The sequence below is a fragment of the Pseudorasbora parva genome, chromosome 10, assembly GCF_024679245.1.
Source record: "Pseudorasbora parva isolate DD20220531a chromosome 10, ASM2467924v1, whole genome shotgun sequence".
In the NCBI taxonomy this organism is placed as follows: Eukaryota; Metazoa; Chordata; class Actinopteri; order Cypriniformes; family Gobionidae; genus Pseudorasbora; species Pseudorasbora parva.
In genome coordinates, this window is record NC_090181.1 from 28245902 (window position 1) to 28271216 (window position 25315).

Below are 25315 nucleotides of genomic sequence, written 5' to 3' on the forward strand. Positions count from 1 at the left end.
CAAGAAGATGTATGGACAATGCACAGAACTGGACAGCAACTGCTTTCGAGCTATTTCTAAAGTCACTTTGTCTCCCAGTAACTGTGTGGTGTACTTTCATTCAGGAACATCCCATGTGTGTCTCAGTCCTAACAATAGTAACAAACAGAGTAGCCTGTTCCTCTTTCCTAAATTTGTGTCAATTCAATGATTTGTTTTCTCTTCCATTTCTAGAAAAATATATCTGACACATTATATATAGACAGATATTGAGCAATGTATACTTGTGCATTTACACTATAGTAAGATTTTTTATTGTTTTGTATAAGTCTCTGATGCTTGCCATAGCTGCATTTATTACAGTAAACATGGTACATTTCATTAAATGGATCAAAAGTGACAGTAAATATATTTATAATGTTACAGCAGATGTATATTTTTCAAATAAATGCTGTTGTGGACTTTCTATTTATCATAGAATCTCAAAAAAAATGTATGATAGTTTCCACAAAACTATTAAGCAGCACAACGGTTTTCAACATTGATTAAATGTTAATCGCAATTTAATAAATATATAAAAATTGAAGTTTAATTGTAACAACATTACACAATATTACAATATAAATATAAAGGAAGCCTTGGTAAGCAGAAGAGACTTCTTTCAAAAACATAAAAATCTCACTGACCCCAAACTTTTCAATGGTAGTATAATAATGTAAATCTTTACAAGTTTTTGAATTTCTAAAATTCTGCTTCACTTAAATGTATAGCGTCATATTTATATTGTATTATATTTATATGGCATCAAACAAACCTGGTCCTTCCTCTCTGGTGTGCTCTTAATGGGCTGACATCCTTCCATTTTCCATTTTCCTTCCATATCTACTATTATGTCTCTTCTCAGTAATTTCCGCTTCCGAAAAAATTCAGCAAAAGCAAATGGGAAAAATCTAGCCAGTTCCTCTAAGCCTGTATTTTATTCCACTTTAGTATGATTTGGGTAAATTGGGCAAGGTCGAAAAGTCTAAAACCTCTAAGGTTGCCATGACTTTATACATATAAAAATCAACATTAGTACAAGATCATTGAAAGGGATGCAGTCAAAATGAATTACACTGATAGCATTAGACTAATGTGCTGTCGGTTAGATCTTTCCTATAATGCAGGTAGATGTAGTTCTGTTATGAATGTTATTTTATAAGAGTATAAAGGTGAGATTAGACATGGCAAGCTTCCTCTTCTTGTCTGCTCGACTTGATCACACACAAGACACATGATTTGTAATTGGTACTCTTTCACCCAACGCTGCAACCTCAAGCCAGAAAAGAGTTTTTATTGAGATTCTATGTCCAGTAGTCCATAATAGTAGTACAGGGCTGTGATCATTGCATCAACTAGACAAACTAAGGTTTCTCAAAGTATTTTTCTGCTGGCAGTTGTTCAGATTTTTAACTAAAATGTGAAAATATTGTCCACATTAAACATCACATTTCATGTAATGATGGTGTGATCACGTATCACTTCACTACAAGAAATACAAAACAATACAAATAACAAACTCCGTCCCAAAGCGATGTCAAATTTGTATTATTTATACAAGGAACATACCAAAGCCAATTTAGAGTCATTTTCAGCGTGTCCATTTATTCCTGTTACAGCGTCTAAGGGCATCGGTTTGCGTTCCTGTCGGCACTGAATAAACCCATTTTATGTGGCCAACTCTCCTAATGCACCCATTTATCAGTCTGTCATTTATATGAATGATATTAGGCATGAAAAATATATGCAGCCGCATGTTGCCGTGCTGTTCATATGGATGCATTATACAGAAGTCAATGCATGCCTGTTTCAGGTCTAAAGTTTCATTTTTTGCCAACATGGGCGTTTGCAGCAAACTCAAATAAGAGCTGGGGAAATATATCACTGAGATTTATAAGGTGGCGCCATGTTATAACACTTCTATATAAATGTCAGCAAAATTTACTTTCTCTGCCAAAGTTTCAACATGATAATAAAATATTTATATATTCAGATGGCCACCTGCGAATAGAATATGATTAGGCTTGAAGACAGATGTCCCCTCATGGCCGGCTGCTCTTTGCTTTGGCACTGATTTCTTTGTAATGTTTGATTTCTCAATTCGATCTTGTCAGCGTTGATGAAGAAATATATTCAGAGGATTTGCGCGCGGCGCTGTCTCTTTGACAGAGCCGCAGTCCTCAAGTTATATTGTGAGATTTTGGTGCGCTGCCATGCTATCCTTTATTTAATTTACAGGCTAAATGAAGCAGGCTCTTGAAAAACCCATGGAGAATGTTGAACCGCACTAAACATCTGTGCTTTATTTTCTTAATGCGTCAAGGAACGAATGCCTAATAGTTTCTACATATCGGTTCCAGCGTTGTGCTTTTGCCAAGTTATTATACCTTACCTTGCTGCGCTAAGCACATACAAATAGCAAGGGCAAGTTAGCTCATTGTGTCTTTCAAGCACACTGCCTATTTATCTCCCATGGGTCCCAAGAGGTCAAGCAGAGATGTCTACGGGGCCACAAGCGCGGTCACCTAAAGCTTATGACTGTCATTACAACGTAACCCGAGGCCATGTGCCGAATACTCAGAGAACTTTACACCAACCATCACTTTGAGAATAAATTGTGCTGTGCTTGTCTGTTCACTTTACTTGTTTAGAGATACTGAGCCAAGTGCCGGCACATGTCCTAATACAATTCGCACACCCTCCGGTAACAAGTACGAATAAGCATAACACGCTACTTCTTTGCTAGTATTACTCGTTGGTTGTAGGAAAGTATGTGTGCTTTTTGACTGGATTTGCTTGGATTTTTTTTTTCCAGGAAATGCTGAAGGGGAATTCAACAATCTCTATTATTTAGGCTGTAGCTGGCAATCTGAAGTTGAAAATCTGCACAATCTTTTCTCGTTCCCTTCACTTTACCATATAATGGACTTACGGAGTGGAAATGTAGTTTTCTAACTTACTGCAAGAGCTAGATAAGCAACTTCTTTTCAAGGAACTGTACCATAACCTAACAACTGCAAGCCATAAGATGTCATATTACGGAAACCGCAGATACTAAATCTTGTGAAGAATTATCTCATGTTGTTACTGATATGCTAACCACATTCAGACACAAGAAACGGTATAGAATTGAATTGCTCAGATCTTTTTTCTCACCCAAAGAACTTTTCTAGTAGCTCAGGTGGATATCCAAAAAGATTTGTAGTTTAGTCCTTTGATTCCAACTCTGCAAGTCAGCCTTTGGTCTTAAAGGTTCCCTAGATTGAAGGGGGGTTCAGTTGGTTAAAATCGGCTCCAGTAGAAATTAAAAATCTATAAGGGCACTGCAGTGCGATCGAAAAGGGCACTTTCACTTTCAAAGGGAGAGGGGCTCAAGCTCCAGAATCATAGTAAAATCATATGGACACATTACAATATTTTTTTTTTTTTTTTTTTTTTTTTACAATGCTAAGTTTTGACTGCTGAAGTTATGAGTTAACGTGTAAAGTTAATGTTATATGCTAGTTAATGTTTTGGCTGAAGTTCTAGTATTGACGCAACGGTTACATTTTGCAGGTTTTTACGGAAAATAAAATGCATCTTTTTTTAGAAATGGGCTCAAACATATAAGGGGGAATGCCCAATCTCTCATTGTCATCTCGGACAGTAGAAATGTGTTTGCTGTCACTGTGAGCTACTGAAATGAGCCGCATAGTGAAACAGCCAATCAGAGCAGAACTCCTAATTACTATTCATGTCCTTCCAAATAAGGCAAAACAGTCCATTTCATTTAGGGTTTTAAATGGACCTGTAAAACCTTATCTGGACATGTGTTGCCCTTAAATAAGCCACATACCCTCAATGTAGATATCAGAGAACAATTTAAAATATTGTGTCAACTCATTCTTGGGCACCTTTAAGCCTACTACTGTGAATTTTGTCTTTGTGGTCTCTGATCAGTGCCAGTCCTTTAAAATGTAATATTATACTACATATTACAGGTAACCGCAACAGTTACAGTTATCATATTATATGATTTATATAATAATATAATAAATATAAATAAGTTCTTGCTAATGTCCCCCTTTTTACATCTATATTACATTTAATAATCTATAATAAATCATAATTAATTCAAATAAATAAAATATTGTATACATATTTAATTAACAATTGTATATATATATATATATATATATATATATATATATATATATAAATAAATACATAAAAATAGTTTTGTTTTATATTAACAATTGTATATTATTAAAAAAATTATATTTATCAAATTATATGTAAAACATAGTGTCTGTATGCTTAAATTCGCTTGTAACATCTTCAATGATTGATAGTAATTTTTAATTTATTTTTAATGATTTATTTATTTAGATATAACAGTGTACATTTGTTTATATTTTTGTAGCTTTCACAGTAAAGTGAATAAGTTAAACCAAACAAAAAAGAAGAAAACTTGCAAGAATGATGCGAGGGAAAACCAAAATTGAGCAAAAGCAAATGGAATCAGCCCAAATCTTTATCACTCTGTCTGCAGCCCTAAACTGTCCCACACACCCCTGCGGTTTGGCAGGAAATGTCAGTGTGTGTCAATCAGATGGCAGCTTGATGCTATGTTCAAGAGACAAGCGTATTCGTGGCACAGGGGTTGCGACAAGGAACACAGAGGGGATGTTATATCATTTTTGACATGCGTGTACGCAATATGATGGCTTGACGGTGTGTGTCCGTGTCCGCATCTTTGTGTGTATGTGTTGAGAAGAAGATGAGTTCTTTCTTTATGGCTGTGCAGAGGCTTTTTGATGTCCCTGTGGCTGCTTTGGCAGTTCCAGGACCCAGGCTGGGTAATAGCGAATGACAGCGGGGAAAATAGTAGGCGATTATATGCGGTGGGCGCTTCTATTCTGCTATAGCACTGACAGTGGTTCAGACCGCCATACTTCAGTCAAATCACCGTATCATTTTTGTACCATCAGCAAGGTTGGTAGAGATATTCGGTTCTCTCATTTCCCATCTCTTGTTGCACACCCTGCTGATAACTGTTAGTCCAGGTCCACTTCATTCACCAAGATGTTCTTGATTTACACTACTAAAAAGTACTATTTTGACCTCATATTTGATCTTGTTTTATTGGAGAAATACAATATATATCTGTGTTCTTTTAATAAACTTTGAAATAGATAAGTTGACCCCATCTATAGGAAGCTTAATGGAAGGCATGTTTGCACTGAAAATGATACTGTAAAGTACTTTGTCACTTTGTTTTGAAAGGTGATAAATAAAAATAAAATTAAAATAATGACCTTATATTGAATATTAATATTAATGAATCTTATAGAGCAGCTTGCTGGTTAGAACTTATTGTAAATGGTAGAGTTAATATATTTTACATTTTTAGTCAAATATTCAGGTTTTGTACTGTAATACTGAATGCATTAGTTTTGTGTGTGTGTGTGTGTGTGTGTGTGTGTGTGTGTGTGTGTGTGTGTGTGTGTGTGTGTGTGTGTGTGTGTGTGTGTGTGTGTGTGTGTGTGTGTGTGTGTGTGTGTGTGTGTGTGTGTGTGTGTGTGTGTGTGAGTGTGTGAGTGAGTGAGTGAGTGAGTGAGTGAGTGAGTGAGTGAGTGAGTGAGTGAGTGAGTGAGTGAGTGAGTGAGTGAATTTACATTTGTTTGTATGTTTTTTTGCAATATGATACATTAATATTGTACAACTGAAATGTTGTACAACTAGTACATTTCACAGCTTATTACAAAGAAACGGCAAGTAAAAAATTGGGTTACTTATTGGGTTACCTATTATACACCCGGCGCAGTGCAGCAAGGGATTTTTTTCTTGTTTCAGCCTGACGCAGTTATCATTTTCACATCCTGCGCCACATTGACCAGCAGCCATATCACCCTATAGCCCAAGACTGATTTCCCACTAAAGCTAAAGCAGGGCTGAGTCTGGTCAGTACCTGGATGGGAGACCTCCTGGGAAAACCAGGTAGCTGCTGGTAGAGGTGTTAGTGAGGCCAGCAGGGGGCGCTCACCCTGTGGTCTGTGTGGCTCCTAACGCCCCAGTATAGTGATGGGACACTATACTGACAAAGAGCACCATCCTTCGGATGAGAGGAAGAGTAGGGGTGTAACCCCATCATTCTGGCCAAATTTGCCCCTTGGCCTCTGTCCATCATAGCCTCCTAATCATCCCCCTCTCCTGATTGGCTTAATCACTCTGTCTCCTCTCCACCAATCAGCTGGTGTATGGTGAACGTTCTGGCGCAATATGGCTGCTTTCATTTTTGCATCACTTTGACAGTGAATACCTTTACATCTGAGGTGTTTAAAGACTCCATTTTTTCATTGTTTATTTATAAAGAAACACGACAATGTATAAAAGGCTCCATTACCTTGTATCTTACACTATCGCCCCATAGAAGCTGTATTTGTAAAACAAAAAAAAATGGCTAACGATTTTTGTCATAACCAACGCGACTCTGTCGCATAGTAGAGAATTTACCATGTAGACATGAGGAGACGCCTGCAGGCAAACCTGATTTATAACAGGGTTAAACAGATGAATAATAATAAAGTTCAAATAATGAAATTATTTCAAGTTATATATAATATTTTTCATTTGTAAATATGTTAAGTTTGGAGCCATTAAATGTATTTTTTTCTTAAGAGGCAGTTAGAGCCACCTATTATGTGTGATTGAGCAGAAATGTATTGAAATGGTGTAGGTGTATAGGTGTAATCATATGTAGTTACCCCATGCTGTGTCATCCCTGCAGCTGCTATAGCAAGCTCAGAAATAATGCTTCAGGATCCATGACGCCCCAATTCAGGAACACCATTTCATCTCAATGACTTCTAAATCAGCATGTTCCGCAAGCACACGTAGCATGTCGCGCCACCTTGATGCTAATGTCTGGATGTCGTCATGATGTTTGTGACACAAAGTCCTTGTTGTTTTTGTAACCTCTCTGTAAGGTTGCATATCCTTTCTTTTGTTAAAGCATTATGGGTTTTTTTTTCCCTCTTGAGACTTTTGATGCTAAAGTCAGGCTTATTCCTGATGCAGTAAATTGCAGTAAAAGAGCCCCACCTGCTCTGTCTGCCTTTGGTTGTCTCCATTATCCTCTGTTTTAGAGGGATTGCTTGTATTTGCGCAACCCTGTTTAATATGAATGAGGTTTTGTTTCCCTTTCGTATGACTCACAGAAGATGACCTGAAATGCTTTTCTTTCTTCCTTTCTTCCTTGAACATGTCTTACCAGAAGTCAGCTTCCTCCTGTTAAAATAGGAAGGGAAACATTTTTATCGAGCATCTCAGAAGCAACATAACATCGACAAAGACCTGACCATCTCCTGTAATCTGATCGAGTCCAGTAGCAGTGAGCGGCACACATTTCATGATAAGGAAACCTCAGTCTTTTTGAGAGGAGGAGGAACCTGGCGGCTCGACTGCGATGCAAGAAGACAATTATCTCTCAAAACAAAAAAAGACAAGATTGCATTTTTGACAAAGGAAAGAACCTTTTATCAGAAAAAGATTCAAGGCAGGGCTCGTATGTGTGAAATAGATACTTGTGTATCCTATGAGCCAAATACAATTACTCGTATCAAAAACAAAATCTGTTGCCCTTATAAATCTCTCCAGAGGGGGAAAGAGATAAGCTTTCAATATGAGCTGTCTTTCTAATCCCACGATTAAATGAAACCACCAAGGATGGTGGGATAAACGTTCCCACTCCTATTGTCTCCTTGGCTACTGAGGGGCGATCCTCTGGAGTCACATTTCTTATTTGGGGATGTGTTTGGAGCGAGATAATGTGCAGGAAGTCTCTTTCGATTGAGATACAAGCCAAGTGTAAGAAGAGTGTTGAGGGAGAGTACAGAAGAAGATCGAAAGGGTGAATTAAACAGAGGCCAGGGCAACAAGACAAGTGTTTTAAATTTCTAAATTTCTCCTTGGCAAAGTTGAAGGTGTATTAAATGTGTGTATGGTGTGACGAATTCTTCACTCACATTAACGTCTGGTTACTTATGTAACCCCCGTTGCCTGAAGGAGGGAATGAAGATGTTACGTCAGAACTGAACTGACGAATTGGGATTTCTTTCAGTTCTGGACATAGATGAACATAGAACGTGACTGACTGACTCATAGGGAACTTGATGTTTCATGCAGGAAACCATAGACTTAGAAGGTTCTGTCAGCCTCCATTTTGCCCTGTTTTGAAATGAAGCCTGAATTTTATGTACTCACTTTTGGACCACTTTTTCTTCTATAAGAAGAAAAAGTTTTTTTATTTCTAAAAGAAACACAATGTTCAGTGATCAACATATCATTTAAAGTAAGTCTTATTTTCATGTTGACTTTTATTTAATTTGGAATTTCCAAATTTGTTGTACAAAAAATGTCATAGTACCATTATATTTTAGTATTATTTATATACTTTTTAATAGTTACATAGTTTAGGTTTTCATTTTAATCTATAAATAAATTAGTTTTTTTCATTTTATTTTTAAAATCTTTATCTTGGTTTTAATAATTTTAGTACTTTAATTTAAAGGGGACATTGGATGCCCCATTTACAAGATAGGTAAAATAAGTCTCTGATGTCCCTAGAACTTGTATGTAAAGTTTTAGCTCAAAATACCCCCACAGATAAAAAAAAAAAAATTATAGTATGTTAAAATTGCCACTTTTTGGGGGTAAGCAAAAACGCACCATTTTTGTGTGTCCCTTTAAATGCAAATGGGCTGCTGCTCCCAGCCTGTTCTTCCAAGAAGAGGGCGGAGCTTCAAGAGCTTGTGCAACAACAAAACAGAACATGCCAAAAACTAGCGGTGCTCATTTCGAAGTGGAGGACAATGATCCAGAGAATAAATGCTGCATGAAGATAGCATGTATAGTTTAGTTTAATTACGGTTATAATGTATGCTCTCATCTTGCTTTTATTCGCTATTAGTACAAGCCTGTTATTGCGAACCCTGTCCGAATCATGGTCAAAACTGAGTTTTATGACATTTATTGTCCATCGCATAAAAGATGAAGTGTCCGTTTTCACTCCAGAAACTCACCATAAAAGCTGAATAAAACAGTACAAGAAATGTGCATTAAAGTTGTACCTTCCATAAACTTTCTCTCTCGCTTGCATTATCATCAACATACACAGTGAATTACACAAAAACACTCTTTACAACTAACAGTAAACACATACCTTATGCCTTTTTTGGGCAGCTGGTAAACTTTACATCTGTAAATTAACTCAGATGAACTTTAATAAAGTGCGCACTCTTCCTTCAATAACTGCCGTGACCAGTATAGCTCCGGAGACTATAAGCTGGATCACGGACAGTTAGTACTGATCCATCCTTGAGCTTGAACTGTCCCTCGTTCAGGCAATGCACCTGCATTGTTAACACAACATTGTTGTCCCTATAGCTGCTCGAGCATGGAGATACAGTAATCGCGGACAGTGTGGCTGAGACTGGCTGAGACTGGCTGAGAGAGGAAACTATGCTAATATTAAACAGTCTGTCAGCACCGTGGGTGGAAAGGTTAAGATTAAGGGGTGGTAATATTATAATAAGATCCCCTTCCTATGTCACTAGTGAAGCAAAATCTGAGCAGCTCGTTTTGTCACATGCTTGCAGAAAAAGACTTACTAAAACTTGTCTTTTTTCACATTTTCTGGGTTGGTGGATGGGTTGGAAGATGCACTGGGGACCCGATTATAGCACTAAAGCGGAAAAAGTCGTTTTCAAGATATGTCCCCTTTCAACATAATTAATTTCATTTAGATGCCAGCTTATTTCCATTTAAGTGTTTAATCTAAAAGGCTGTTTATTTAATTTCACCTTTATTTGAATGAACAAAAATGATTAACATAATTTTAACACTGGATAACTCCAATATATTCACGACATCCTGTGGTGCTTAAAGAAATCCATGGTATCACAAAAAAAAATTAATAATATTGACAAAAACATATCACATTTAAAACATCATGGCAGTACCATAGTGCTTTTTTGTAAGTGGATCAGGCCTCTAAAACTTGAGTTTTCTGCCTTCTTTCTTTCAAAAACGCAATCATTTGTCACTGTGTAGTACAACACAATAGTGATGAGATTTTCTTGGTGGCTCAAATAATACTTGGTAAGGCAGACAGCTTCATGCAATAAGCTATATTTGTTTTCAGTGAGAGACGGCAATGGATTCTCGTAGTAATTTATCAATCTATGGCAAGAACAACAGAACACAACATTGCCGAATTACAGAAAGGAGAATGTTCACAATCATATGGTTGTTCTCATGAATTATTTTGAGTTGTTGTTATTAGCAGCCTTTTCCACAGAGATGGAGCTGCACTTATCACATCTAATTATACAAATATAACCATTTCTATCAAATATTTCATACAAATCAAATGTGGCAGCCTTTTTTTGGATACACTCATGGTACTGCAAAGCTATTAAGGATTCCTCTAATTTGGAATTAAATGGAATTAAAATGCACTGATATCACACATTCTTGTATGTATTTGTGAAACTTAATCACAGTAGGAGGAAAACACCCCCACAGCGTGTGATCTTGTGCCATGTTAACACCTCCTAGTGCCGTTTCATTTTCAAAGAGCCTTTCATGTTCTCAGGAGTGAGAAAAGGTGTCATGCCCTCTGTACTGCTGGATCAAAGCAGCACAAATCCACAAATGTCTGTGAACCAGGCAGCCGTCCATCCCTAACCCTACTGTCCCGGAAGAAACGACGACAAAGCTCCTAAAATATTTCGTATTTTTGGTTTTGAATATGAAGTAATTTAGCTTATGTAATGTTTCGATTGACATGCGAAGGAGAGAAGAAAAAGGAATTGGGTCATAGTGCAAGCTAAACTTGAACCTAGATTTCTCACACAAGCACCATAACTCAACTGTGGACCACAAAAGAAAATATAATGGAAATAATATAATAACTAAAACAAACTAAAATATATTTAAATAAAAAGGATTCTTATTTTTTTATATATATAATATTTGTAAGGGATAATGTACTCCCAGCCGGTTGTTATCACAGAATAAATCCAGACAGAGTGATCAGGACCCCGACGTGTAATGAAATATTGTCTTTAGTTTAAATATTTTATTAGCTCTTATGCAAAGCTTCCGCAAATAAAAAATGTTCCAAACTGCTTTAAGCCTTTTTCTATTGCTGTAAAGTTTTTTTTTTTTTCGTATATGTTGAAATGAATGCTGAAAGGGATAGTTCACTCAAAAATGAAAATTAGCCCAGGATTTAATCGCCTTTTAAGTTATCCTAGGTATATATGACTTTCTTCTATCAGGCGAATGAAAACGGAGTGATATTTAAAAAGTCCTGGCTAATCCAAGCTTTATAATTGCAGTAGTTGTAGTTCTGTTTTTGAAGTCTATAAAAATGCATCTGTCCGTCAAATAACATGCTCCACACAGATCTGGAAGGGTTAATAAAGCCTTTCTGAAGCAAATCGATGCGTTTGTGTAAAAAAAAATCCATACTGAAAACTTTATAAAGTTCCTGCCAATCGCATTCCGTTGAAAAAGTGTTGAAAATGCCTTCTCGCGATTCAAGATGCCGTCTGATGCTTACGCGAAGTCTGATAACCGTGGCCGTTTCGAATTTCAGACTTGCGTCCTTAGGTCAGACTTGCCAAGTTTGACTCAGAAGAACAAACTCCAGAGGAAGTCTGGCAATTCTGCAAACAGAGCAGCAGCGTTCTTGATCACTCAACTGGCTCTGGCTACTCTGGTTATCTCTGTATGTATATTTAAAACTACGATAAAACTAAATTAGTCATAAAACACCACTCTGCCTCTTTTCGTTTTCATAAAAAAATCTTAGCGATATTAATAGCCAAACAAATGTAGTTCAGGCAACACATACATTGATTATCAAAACGAAATATAAAACACAACCCTGCCTCTTTTGGTTTAGCTAAAGCTAAAACTACATACTACATGAACTACATATTAATAATATTAATATGTAGTTCACGCTGTAGGGTGATTACAGAGTGTTTGGGACACTTTTTGCCATTGAGAAAAAGTGACCCATCACCCTGAATACTTACATTTGCATATATATGATTATCTTCACTTTAATAAAATTAAATATGACATAAAACACAACCCAGTCTTTTTTTGTTAAATGTCCGTTTTAATGATCAAAGAAATAAATTAAACTTCACTTTGCCCTCAGCCAAAATGAATAGCCAGGGAACAAATTATAGATTCATGAGACCAAAGATCGCCCGTTAGATATACGTACACAAGACAAATTATATCTCATGTTTAACCACTACTGAGATATCGGAGCCAGCGGCAGACATCAGAAGGTCTAGCCGAGGAAAGGCTGCTCTTGGCGGGGTTAACGAGCGCCGAACGCCCACTGATCGACTGGATCTCACTACTCCGAAAACGACAGATCAAAAGTTCAAATAGGCATTATCTTAATAAATAAACAACAGATTTGGGCTTTAAACAACTACATTCTCGCCTGAAAAAGTCTTAAAACTACATTTCGTGACACAATAACAGTATTATTACATTACATGGGTTTTCGCATCCACTACGGACGCTCGCTGGTTGTTTGCGAGATGCATTCTGAGTATCTGTCTGAAGCCCACACAAGTCTCCTCTCAATGCATCCTCGATAAAAGGGGCGGATCAAGGACACATCCGGGGATTTGAACTGCACTTGACTAGATGTGAACTTTGAATTGGAACAGTACTTGGGCAGTGACTGATGACGATTGATAAGTCCCTGAGAACACAAGTACAGATAAGAAAGCATATTGAGAAATAGCTTGTAACTGGTAGCGTAAGCCTTTTGAACTGCAGAGGCACTTTCAACACTTTAACCAATTTTTTGTTAAAGTTTTGAAAGTGCCCCTGCAAACTGAATACGGAAGGCAATCGGCTGAAACTTTACTTTATAGTTTTAAATATGGATATTTTTTCTTACACAAACTCATTGATTTGCTTCAGAATGCCTTTATTAACCCACCAGAGCCACATGGACAATTTGACTGACAGAACAGTCACTGCCATTATAATGCTTAGAAGACTTTTTTTTTTTTTTATGTATATTATACTCTGATTTTATTCGTCTGAAAGAAGAATGTCATATACACCTTGGATGACACGAGGGTGAGTAAATCATTGGCTAAATCATTTTTGGGTGAACTCTTTGAAGTCTTCCATTGTAACCCGTCATGGTTAGGTGTTTTTCAGTCACAAGATGGTGCCAGACAGTCAACGACAGCGGAGTGATATGTTAAGCGTATAAGTAGTACCGGTCAAGATAACTCGCAGTACCCGAATGCGCGGTGTGTTATTCAGTTTGGCGGTTGTTATCTGGGAATAACCTACCGCTGGAATGCACGATTGACCAATCAGAATCAAGTATTCCACAGAGACATCTATTTATACATTATTATTTATTTATTTTAAAAAATTGGTAACACTTTAATATGACACACATTTACTATTAACTATGACTTTTGCCTCAATAAACTCCTAATTTACTGCTTATTAAAAGTTAGTACGGTCATTTTTGTAGCATTTAAGTTTAGGTATTGCGTAGGATTAAGGGATGTAGAATAAGGTCATGAAGAATAAGGCATTAATATGTTCTTTAAAAGTACTAATAAACAGCCAATGTCATAGTTATATGCATGCTAATAAGCAACTAGTTAGTAGTTAATAACTTAACCCTAAAATAAAGTATTACCAAAATTAAAGGAAGTGTATGTAAGATTGTGGACAAAACTGGTACTGCAATCACTTTCAAATGACTGTAGAGCGGTGTATCCCCTCTCCCCCTCCCCCTGACTCGAGGTTGCCAGATATAGGCTGCAGGATCAGCAGGAACATTTGTAGCTACAGCTGTGGTAACTAGAGCAGAGCTGGCAACCCGGATGATGAAATATGACTGACTTTGTGATTGGTCGATAGGTGGAGGGCGGAGCTTAAGGCCAAAACACAACATGTCAACATCAACATCAGTTGAGGGCTGCAACAACAACTTTTAAATGACAATATCCTGGCTGACTACTGTTGTCAGTGATAGAAGTATTTGAAATTAACATGATTTCTTAATGTCTAGTGGCATATCAGGGCCATTTTATGATTCATTGAAATACATTTCTTACATACAGTTCCTTTAAAATTAAATTAAAAACAACACTATTAAAAATATTTTTCTCAGTTTTAAACACTGGTCCAGTTTTGTTTTGGACTCCATTAACTTTCCTTGTTAGCTATACATTATTAAAAAAGAAACTCATACAGGTGAGCAAATGATGACAGAATTGTAATTTTTGTGTGAAATATTTATTTAAAGACAATTTGAACTGGAGGTTGTGACCGACTTTACTGTGACGTATTTTCCAAGTAAAATGGAATTTCACTGTAATAAAGGTTTTATTTTTAGGGTCCGATGTTGTGATGTCTAAAGCAGAGCCATAGCCCTGGATGAGCCCAGCTTTAATGAGTTTTCACCATCAGGCTACCCTGTAGAGCTACCACTAACACCTTAGCAGATCTTTGAATGATAGCACTTGAGGATCTATTTGCAGCACAACACATTGCTTACCAGGGAAAAACTGAATTTTTGATTTAATAGGAAGAAAAAACAACGGTGTGTGTGTGTGTGTGCGTGTGTGTGTGCGTGTGCGTGTGCGTGTGCGTGTGCGTGTGCGTGTGCGTGTATTTGAGAGAGGTCATGGCCTCGGTCAGCTGTACTCTTTTTTCCCACTGATAATAAGCGTCGTCCATCTGTTCTCTTCTTGTCCCACTGCCCTCCCACACACCCTGGGCTAGAACCCCTTGCTAGTCACCTGCAACATCTGTCTGTGGTGCTGCCACAGGTGTTTAAGGGTTAGGTCACATGGGTGGCTTTCCCTGGGGGTTTGCTCATGATGTAAAGCTAGTGGCCCGTTAAAGGGATGGGTCACCTGAAAATGCTAATTCTGTCATTTACTCTAAGGCTGCATGATATTGAAGTCAACTGAAATTCTGTGATGTATATTACACTATGAAAAACAAAACAATATTTTCAGAAGATGACTCTATTTCTATTAATAACTATATTTGGAAGAAAAAAAATGATCATACAATTATTAGGTTTAATTAGTTGGTGAGTGCATCTGCATAGAAAACAGATCATTTAAAAAAGTGAAAAAGTACTGTTTACTCACGTAAGTTTACTTTAAGTGTAAACCATCCATCTAGGGCTGAAAAAACTTGTCCGGCCAACTGTGAATTATTTATTAATTTATTACAGTAGTCTTAGTTTAACATAATGTGAGTGTATATTAAACACTGCTTGTTATTTGCTTTTGGAATCTGATAGGGCATTTGGAAATGGAAAATGTGATGTCAGACTTAAAGGGATAGTTCACCGATATTTTAAAAAGTTGCTGTTAATTTACTCACCCCTCAGGCCATCCGAGATGAAGGTGTTTTTTTCTTTTCTTCAGTAGAACAATTAAGAAGATTTTAAAGGAGTACTTCAGCGCTGGGAAGATGAATCTGTATTTAAACTGGGTCATTAATGTAGCAGAAATGTAAAATTATTTTTTTAATTTGGTGCTTTCTAGACTGAAAAAAGACAGAAAATGTATTTTTGTCTCATGGGGATGAAAGACAACAATTCCCAGAATGCTTCACTGCTCTACGAGGCCACTCGCAAAGCCACCGCTACTAGATTACTGAATCACTGATCACTTTCCCACCGCGACCGCATTCATTTTCATAAAATCAGTTCAGTTAGAGAACAGACACTACAATTAAAAACTGAACATGTCTGTTTAATATGTGATTTAGCCACTGAGGGAGTCTCACAGCCCAAAACGCTGCAGGAGTCAGATATATTGACAGTCATGGATGAGCTTGTGATGAGAGCTGAGGTAAATGCGTCCGCGGCATAGATTCACAGTGCATGTTCAGTCTGGCGTGTTTTCAGTTCATGCCCTTGAAAGCTTAACTTTCATAGGAATTAGTTTGAGAAGTTGAAAGACTTACTTTGCTCTGCTGGCCGCACCATTTACACATGAATGCCTGAGGCTGCAGCTGCGAGCTGAGTGCTGTGAGTGTGATCTCCATTCCCCACGCGCGAGTTGAAAACATGCAGAAATGGCTCCCTCTGCTGGCTGTAGTCTTTAGCCTCTGGCCAACAATTCCTCCGATGGTGCAAATTGACGATATTTGCGTCATGGGAGGAATTTTTTCAGAAATAAAATGCATAAATCTCTTGTCTCAGAGGGATATGAGGGCTGAAGCACAATCATTTGAATATACTCCAGGGTTTCTACTGATACAAAGCCATATGCTAATCGCTGAAGTAACCCTTTAAGCTGAAACCGTGGTCTACCTTGCTGAATCATAAAATGCAAGCCAACGGCTAAGTCAAAAAAACATACAGGTAAAACAAAATGAATACCCATGGCTCCAGACGATAAATTGAGGTCTTGTGAAGCGAAAAAAATCAAGCGGTTCAAAAAACTGAACATTGTTTACAACATTATTAGAACATTATAAGCAACGGTCTGAGGCTTTTTGTTGTTTTTTGGAAGTTTTTTTGACGCATAATTATGTATATGCATAATAAAGAGATATTTAGTTTGTAATGCAGAAGTAAAACACTAATTGGATAAACTACTATAGTGATGAATGTGAGATGACAGCAACACACACTTCCTCCATCTCTGTTGTAAACGAACACAGCATCAGCTCATGGCATGTACATAAGCGAGTGCATATGCGCATACGTCATAACATGAAAGGAAGCTCGTGCTCCAGACTGTTGTGAACTCTCAGGACCGTTTCTTGCACAGACTGATAATTTTGCTTCATAAGACCTCAAGGTGTTGTCAGGAGCCACGGGTATTAATTTAGTTTTGTATGTATATGTTGTTGTTTTTTTACTCCCAATGTGATGGAAACCGTTGACTTGCCGTTGATAACCACGGTTTCAGCTTAAAATCTTCTTTACTGTTCTGCTGAATAAGAAAGACACCTCCATCTGGAATGGAACAAGGGTGAGTAAATTAACAGGAACATTTGTTTTTTTGGGGGGGTGAACAACCCCTTTCAGCTCATACGAAATTTGCAATAATACTTTGATGGTATTGATGGTCCCTGTTAGATATTCTGTTGACTATAAGTAACGTTGCATCTATACGCCGACTAAGTCTCATTAGAATTTTAATTAAGTATTAGTAGAAACTGACTAATATCTTCTAACATTTAGTTTTGACAGTCTCCCAACAGACATTCTAGACTTTAAGTAATATTACAACTACATGTCAACTTATTCTGCTAAACCTAACTCCCTATAATACCAACCCTAACAGTCTACTAATATTCTTGTTTTAAGAAATGTTACTTATAGTCAACAGAATGTCTAATGGGGGACCTTCAAAATAAAGTGTTAACTACTAATATACTGTAAAAAAAAAAGGTTTAATAATAATAATTTAATTTTATAGTACACTCTAAAATTATAATACTAATATTTACCTCCATATTGCTTAGTTTTCAAACATTAAACCACCAAGCTTTTATTTGAGCAGTTTGAAGTGCATTTTTCAGAGTGCCACACTTCACTCTGAAATAGTAGGGCATATGTTTATTTCAAGTCCCCTTTTCAATCCCTTAAAACTCATTTGTGATCACCAAAATTACATCCTCTCAAAAAAATCCTGTAAAAAAAAAAAAAAATGCCCGCACTTCTTAAAATAGCTTGAATGTAACTCTGGCCTCATTTAGTACTTGCAGAACCATATACATGCAAATGAACCCCGCCTCCACTCACTCACACCAGCTCAGAGACCCTCTCGGTCAACTTTACTGTAGTAAACACTACACAATGGAAAGTGGAATATCCTGGCTTCTCTTAAGACGTCCCAGCTTCACAGCATAGTTAATGGTATGCTAAAGCCTGCCCACACATTGATGATTAGTTACAGCGACATAAGAATCACCGGCGATTTCAAACTGCATTTTTTAAAACTGTCTTTGGTTCACTGCAGTTTTAAGGAAAAGATTCTCAGCACTTTTGAATTTGCACATGGTTTGTCTGAAGAAAACAAAACACCATATAGACATACAACCAACATTAAAAACTTTAGCTGAATCACAGCTAATATCAGTTTTATTTCTATATATCGCACAGGCCTAATTTACTCACTTTTATGTCATTTAAAACTATGAATTTCTGTCCACTGCATAAAACAAAATAAGATACTGTTGCTAGCACAGTTGTCGCAGAACTCATTCTTCCCTTTTGTAAAAATAAATAGTCTAAAACTTATTTGTTTTGTTTGGCATTCCTCTCAGAGGCTACCCCTGAGCAGTTGGGCTTCAGATGTGTGTGACTCAAATTCTTAGGGTTTGAGGGTATTGGTTGCGCTTCCTGCTGTCTGAAGACTGCTCAGCCAAAGACGGAGGCTCCCTTTAAGCTGGCCCCCTGGTAGACCTCTCCTTGGAGTCCTGAAATTTGGCTCACACAACATCCCGCAGTGTCATGCCACCCTCAGCACCCGAAGTCATTGTTGAAACAACATGACATTGTGGCCCCCTGTCCTCAAATGACATAAAGAATCCCGTCTGATCGGCTTCCTGCATGCTGCGTCTCCACGAGCCCCCCAATAGTATGGAATATCAGCACAGCTCTTTGGGCTTGCCATTAAAACAAACATCCCCAGATGCATCTCATCAGGGGATGCCTGTGACTCGCTGGTGCATCGCTTTGGTATCAGCTCATTCATCAAACATGATTTCACAACTGTATCATTTATGTGGCTTTGGAAAACAGAAGCAGCTGCTGTCTAGTTCTTGTCTGTCAATGGTGCTGTATGATTATGACTATTGATGTGGTTTTCTGTGAGAAAAATTGTAAATATTGACCGGCATCATTAGCAATCAGCAGATAAATGTGTATATAATTATAAGTATGTGAAGCATGAAAGATTGTATGCTGTCATTTTTGATGGATAGGTGGATTGACCGCAGGCAGCTAATCTACTTGCATTCATTACAGATGAACCAAATTTGTTGCATAAATATGTTTTTATCAACTCTGGTGATGATTTATTTAATTACGAGAGAAGATGAAGTAGACGTTTAAATAGTGTTTCATTACTGGAGAAAAAAAAAAGATTTAACTGCTGTGTAACAACTTTCAAATAAAACATAAATTTACATGACTAAACAATTCTAAAAGTGTTTAAATAACTTTTAAATAGAGAAGAAGAAGGAAAAAAAACATTAATTAGAAATATTTTAACAGTGGTTATTGATTCTTATAATTGATTCTTAAAGCTGTCTTTTAAACTTCCAAGGTAACAGCGATAATGAGAGAATTCAAATGGCCAATAAGAAAATTCCGTTCAAATATGCCCGGCCCGTAGAGGAATGGCTTCAGGAGAAAGGTAACTTCCTCCTCTCTTTTTATTAATCAATTTTTTTTCTTTGTTTTACCATCATTACTTATCTCATTATAACCTAAATAAATTTAGCTGAAAAGAAATGCATTGTATATTGTGTTGCACCAATCTTTCTTTATATCTTTCTTTTGCCTTTTAATGCTCATTTATCCTTGTCAGGCTAAATAAAATATTAATTGTTTAATGAATCTATATTGGCCCAGTAAACCCTTTATGAATGTTTTAAATGTAAATGTTAAAACAAAATTAATTAAGACATAAATATATCTTGACTTTCTGGCTGATAGAAAGGAAGGTGGACAGACGATGGTTAGTGATTTTTCCAGGAGAAATTAAGAAACCCAAGAGCTGTTACAGGCAGCAGCTTGTGGCTGCACAGGAAGTATCATCCGGGAAGAAAACGACAGCATGATTATTGTTTCAGACATTAATTGCATATCATCAGGAGTCCTCCTCATTATAATCACTGGAATTACTCAAATTAGGACGTTTTTTTTTTTTTATCGTAATCATAAAGAAATGATAATGATTTATTTACTTTTTTCTGAGTTGTTGTGATATGAAGATTTTATTCACAACCACAGGATATTAAAAAAAAAATAATTTGTTTATTATTATTTAACTGATTCTTGAGACATTTGAAACATTTGAAAACATGTTTCTCCTGTCCTTTATAACAAAAAAAAAAAAAAAATACCACATTACCTTAAAATTTGCTTTAATATCGATTGCTAGAATTTACTTAACACAAAACTCTGTCATAATGTATCTAAAATAATTATTTGGTATCTAAATGTTTTTGTTTTTTCACTTCTGTTTTGTCCCATATCCCAAGAATCAGTTATTTGTACACTTGTGCCGTGTTTATAACCAATATAAAGTTTTCAGCCTTTTTCCAGTGATAACATTTCTTTAATCTTAATATTTGAGGAGACTTTCATATGCCTGTCATACGACATTTTGTTATTTATTAGTTTGGGTGATCTCTCCTCACAGAGACAATTATAGTAAAACGTACTGCTGCCATCATGAGCTTGTAGCTAGACTCATTCAGGGAGACATAATGGGTCTGGTTTATAGTCTGGCCCTCCAAATGTTTACGACATGTCTCATGGTAGTATAACTCTGAGCATTTCGGAAGGAAATTAAGCCGTAGTAATCCAGCACAGCCATCTTAAGCCATTGTACCTAGGTTGGGTAGGTTAAATGCCCAAAACAGCTATGAATCTTGTTGCTGAACAAGATATTTGGTGCATTTGCTGACCCATAACCAAGAAATGTTCTGGATCTTTCTTGCATCCTCAGGGCGGCAGTTAACGATATTCAACACCCAGGCCACGATAAGAATTGGTGGTTCAGACCGCAAAAGGCCATTTCAGGGCCAACTCTCTGGACTCTACTACAATGGCCTCAAAGTGCTCAACATGGCTGCTCAGGGCAACCCTAACATCAAAATCAACGGCAGTGTTCGCCTGGTGGGGGAGATTCCCGCCGCAGGTTCAGCTAGAACCACGGCCCTCCCCCCAGAGATGTCCACCACCTTTATCGAGACCACCACCACCATGTCCACCACCACCACAAGAAAACACCGCACTCCACCCACAATACAGGTATGACCCATGACACACAAGCACAAATTCAACTGACAGCCTCAATTCTGTTGCATAAATTGCTGAGGCTAGTATTACAAGTTAAAGCTGCAGTCCATAACTTTTGTTTGGTTAAAAAGGATCCAAAATCAATTTTTGAGCAAGTACATAACCAGCCAGTGTTCAAATCAATCTCCTTGCCTTAGCCCAATTTGCAATGGTAAGCTTGTAATAATGTTAAAATTTGAGTGACACTGGTGAATGTTCACTGGAAAATAATATTTTTATGTCATGTCTGTATACATGAAGAAGGAGTCTGGCTAACAGTAGTGTCACATGTGAGGATGCTGCAGGTGGTGGATCATTTATAGCCTTTTCTAACAGCTGCTGGAATAATTACATTTATAATTTTGATGGTGGATTGTAATCCAGAAAGTTCCAAATGACAATCATAACCCGTTGTCAAAATCAAAAGATTAGACTGTATGTATACTGAAATCTACAGTTAACACTATTACACACTAAATACACATAGTCACGAAATGATGATGTTGTTAAAGGGGTACTTAGGCACTGTGAAGATGAATCGGACAGAAAAGACAGAAAATTGATTTTTGCAGGGCTCTCAAGTCTCACGCATTGGGCGTGAGACACACGCATTTCAACCCGTCCACACGCTCACACGCCACACCATGTATTTCTCACGCAGAGAAATCGCCAGGGTAACACACACTAAAGTTGCGCGCTATTAGAGGAATCAAGCGAGTTCCCTGACGGCCCTGCCACGCACCAGTTAATCTAATAAAAATAGAGACCGAACAGCCAATCATAAAATAGATTTGCTGTATCTGGGTATAGATATAGATATTCCCTCCACCCAAGAACGTTTACGTTCTGATTCCAACGTCACATTCTGTGATTCACGCCAAGGCCTCGCTCATTGAATCAAATGCTCGCTGAAGTAACTTACTGTTAGATGGCAACTAGAAGCCCCGATGACAGACGCAGAGACACAAAGATAACGGTGTCAAGTTAAGTTTCTGACAGCACTTTGTGTTTTCTGTTCTTAATCCCTCAACAAAACTTAAAGGACGCTCAATCATGATTTGCATGAATTGCATTTTGCTATCGTATGTTATTGTGCTCTCACATAGTGAACATCTGTGCTCTTCTGCACTCGTGAATGCGGTGATGGACAGCTGTCCTCATCGACTGGTGTTTGGATGGGATTTTTTTTTAATTCACTTTCATTAATTAATTTATTAAAAGTAACTCCATTTTGTAAGATCATTTTCGTCTAGTAATTCCAAACATCACGAGGCAGACGACATTTATCAAATACTGTCGAGTTATTAACACGCTCCACAGCACCACCCAGTGGATTTACTTATAACTGCGAGATTTAGAAGGATTTATAATGGATTCACTGCATTTACGGCCAGCGAAGCAATAGCCTATAGTAAAATTTCTATTTTATTTTTATTTTTCTAATATTAATTACAAATCGAATATATTCGTGCTCACCCCTATTTTTGGAAGTTTGGAAGTGTAGCGATATAAAATTTGCAATGCAATATGCAAAATGGCAATGCCATAGCCTATGGCAATGCATTTCAGTATTTAAATTTACATTTTCCATACCATGTGTGCAACATTTGGAACAAAATGATAATTCAAATTGAATAATATAATTTACATTTGCTATTTCCTACACTAGTTTTAACATATAATTTAAATATAAATTGTATATTGTAATACTTTATATAAGTTGCAAAATTAAAATTAAAAGGTATTACAGAAATAATTAGATGTGTTTAACATGTTCAAGCAAAAATTGTAGCAAAATGATTATTTAAATGTTATGTTTCTAAATTGCATTTAAACTTCCATTTAAGATACTTGCGATTGCATTTTGATTATATATCCCGCAATGAATGTAGCAAAATTCAATGTGGAATTGAAAATGCAAAACTCCATCTCGCCTAGGCCAACCAAAGAGCTAGAGCCGGACCTGCCGCTGTCATAAAGAGAGGACAAAGTGATATAGCAAACAATAATTATAGGCAGTTTGTCTAAGATTATTTGAGAGTAAAATAATCTCTGTTGTAAACCACAGCTCACTTCAGCGCGACCGTGCTCATGTTAAGGTGCTACCAACCTCTGGGCTGAAGGCCTCAAAAACCTGCTACCAACACCAATAAACAACACTAACCATTCTCTCTCTCTCTCTCTCTCTCTCTCTCTCTCTCTCTCTCTCTCTCTATCTCACACACAAACACACACACACACACACACACACACACACACACTAATTAAATGCATTTTTTTTTTATTTGTACGAATGTGTCATTTTTCATATCAGTCCCCCGTACCCAGCCAAACCCCGTTGCTGCCGCCACGTCCGAAATCTTACTCTGAACTCAGTTCAAAACTTGAGAGCCCTGGATTTTTGTCTCATGGGGATGAAAGACAAAAATTCCCAGAATGCTTCGCTACCCTATGAGGCCACTCCCAAAGCCACCTTTATTAGATTACTGGGTCATTTTCCCACTGCTTTCATTTTCATAAAATCAGTTCAGTAGGAGAACAGACACTACAATTAAAAACTGAACGTGTTCAATATAATGAGTGAGTCGCTGTGCGAGTGTCACAGCACAAACGCTGCAGGAGTCAGATTACATTCACCGTCATGAATGAGCTGTATGAGCTCTCCTGCTGAGAGCTGAGGTAAACGCAACCGCATACATTCACAGCGCGTGTTCAGTCTGGCGTGTTTTCAGTTCATGCCTTTGGAAGCTTAACTTTCATAGGAATTAATTTGAGAAGTGGAAACACTTAATCCGCATAGCTACGTTTACATGAATGCCTGCAGCTGCGAGCTGTGCTGTGAGTGCGATCCCACCCCCCATGCATGGGATGAAAACATTTGGAAAATGTGGAAAAATCTTTAGCCTTTAGCCAAAAATTCCTGGAGGGGGGGGTCATTTGAATATACTCAAGGGTTTCGACTGATACAAAGCTATATGCTAATCACTGGAGTAACCCTTTAACATTAACAATTTGAGAACAAAGTATAATAATAATTATAGTTGGCACGGTTTGATTTCATTATATTTAATCACCGTTGGTAGTGCGATTTATTGTAATGCTTTTTTTTCTCATTTGGTCAGAAAAAAAGTGGCATACATGTTACTTACTTGTTTAGATGACATTTTACAAGGGAAATTTTATATTTTGGCCATCATTTCAAGATGTAGAATCTGTGATTCCAAAGTAAAGTATCCACACTGGCGCTGTGACTGACAGCAGGCCGAACATTCTCCTCAAAACATTAAACTCATCCGCACTGAGGAACTGTGCCGATAGCCACGTAAAGACGATAATTCTGCAAATAACTGCAATTGCAGTTTTCAAACAGAGATGGTAACAAAGAGGCAAATCGTGTGGACTGCAGCTTTAAGGCTTTGATTTACTTACTGCAAAGTTCTTCGCTTTTAGGAGTTTAAAGACGCTACTCAGAACGACACATTAGGTGAAAATGTGAATATGTACTGCACGCTTTCTACTCAATAACAAACAAAAGCACACATGACAAAAATCGGTATGAAAACAGCAGTTACAAGCTCTGCAATTTGCCTCTACAATCAAGTTACATTATGTTTCTCTGTATAGCACTTTATACAATAGATTGCTTTAAACCAAGCCAGTGTCGTGTATCTATCAATTAGAATCACAACTTCAGTTTTTTAGTATGAATCAGATCTCCAGTGTGTTCATGATTTTGCTTTACCTCAACAGAATAAACAGAAGAAATAAAACAGATACAATTTCCAATGCTAAAGTAATGCTAAAATCCTTTAATCCTTTACAATGCAATGTTATTTCCAATGCAGAGCACATCTAATTAGTATGTATGTTTTTTACTCCAAACTTTGTTTTGGCTTGATTTTGTTTAAAGTGGTCATCACACCAGGTTGTTCTTCAAGTATGTTGCGCCTATTGGCAACTATTTAAAAACAATTCTGGTCATAAAGTCATATGCATAAAAACTTAGATTGGTCTTAGACTGATTATTCCCTGCTAGCTGGTTAGACTAATTCGTAATGTTGTGTTTTTTCATGTGTGCCTACGTCTCCTCATCATTTCTGATTTGAGAACAACCACAAATAACGTCTGGCCCAGATTTACAATTCAGATAAATGAGGATGCAAGTTTGTTGCAACACAACATGGAAAATAA

The 25315-nt window shown here is 37.1% G+C and overlaps 1 protein-coding gene across 30 annotated transcripts in view; it reads left to right on the top strand.

Annotated features, from left to right (window-relative positions):
- The window catches only part of nrxn3a (neurexin 3a), a 383052-nt gene that overhangs the window by 322188 nt on the left and 35549 nt on the right, over window positions 1-25315 (top strand). For all 30 annotated transcript variants that reach the window (XR_010908079.1, XR_010908081.1, XR_010908080.1 and 27 more), the window contains 2 exons: window positions 19383-19472; window positions 20793-21097. Coding sequence is in view for 26 of the 30 variants with exons in the window: in XM_067455718.1 (XP_067311819.1) it covers window positions 19383-19472; window positions 20793-21097 (395 nt within the window). In the remaining 4 variants the exon portion in view is untranslated. The remainder of the gene's footprint in view (window positions 1-19382; window positions 19473-20792; window positions 21098-25315) is intronic.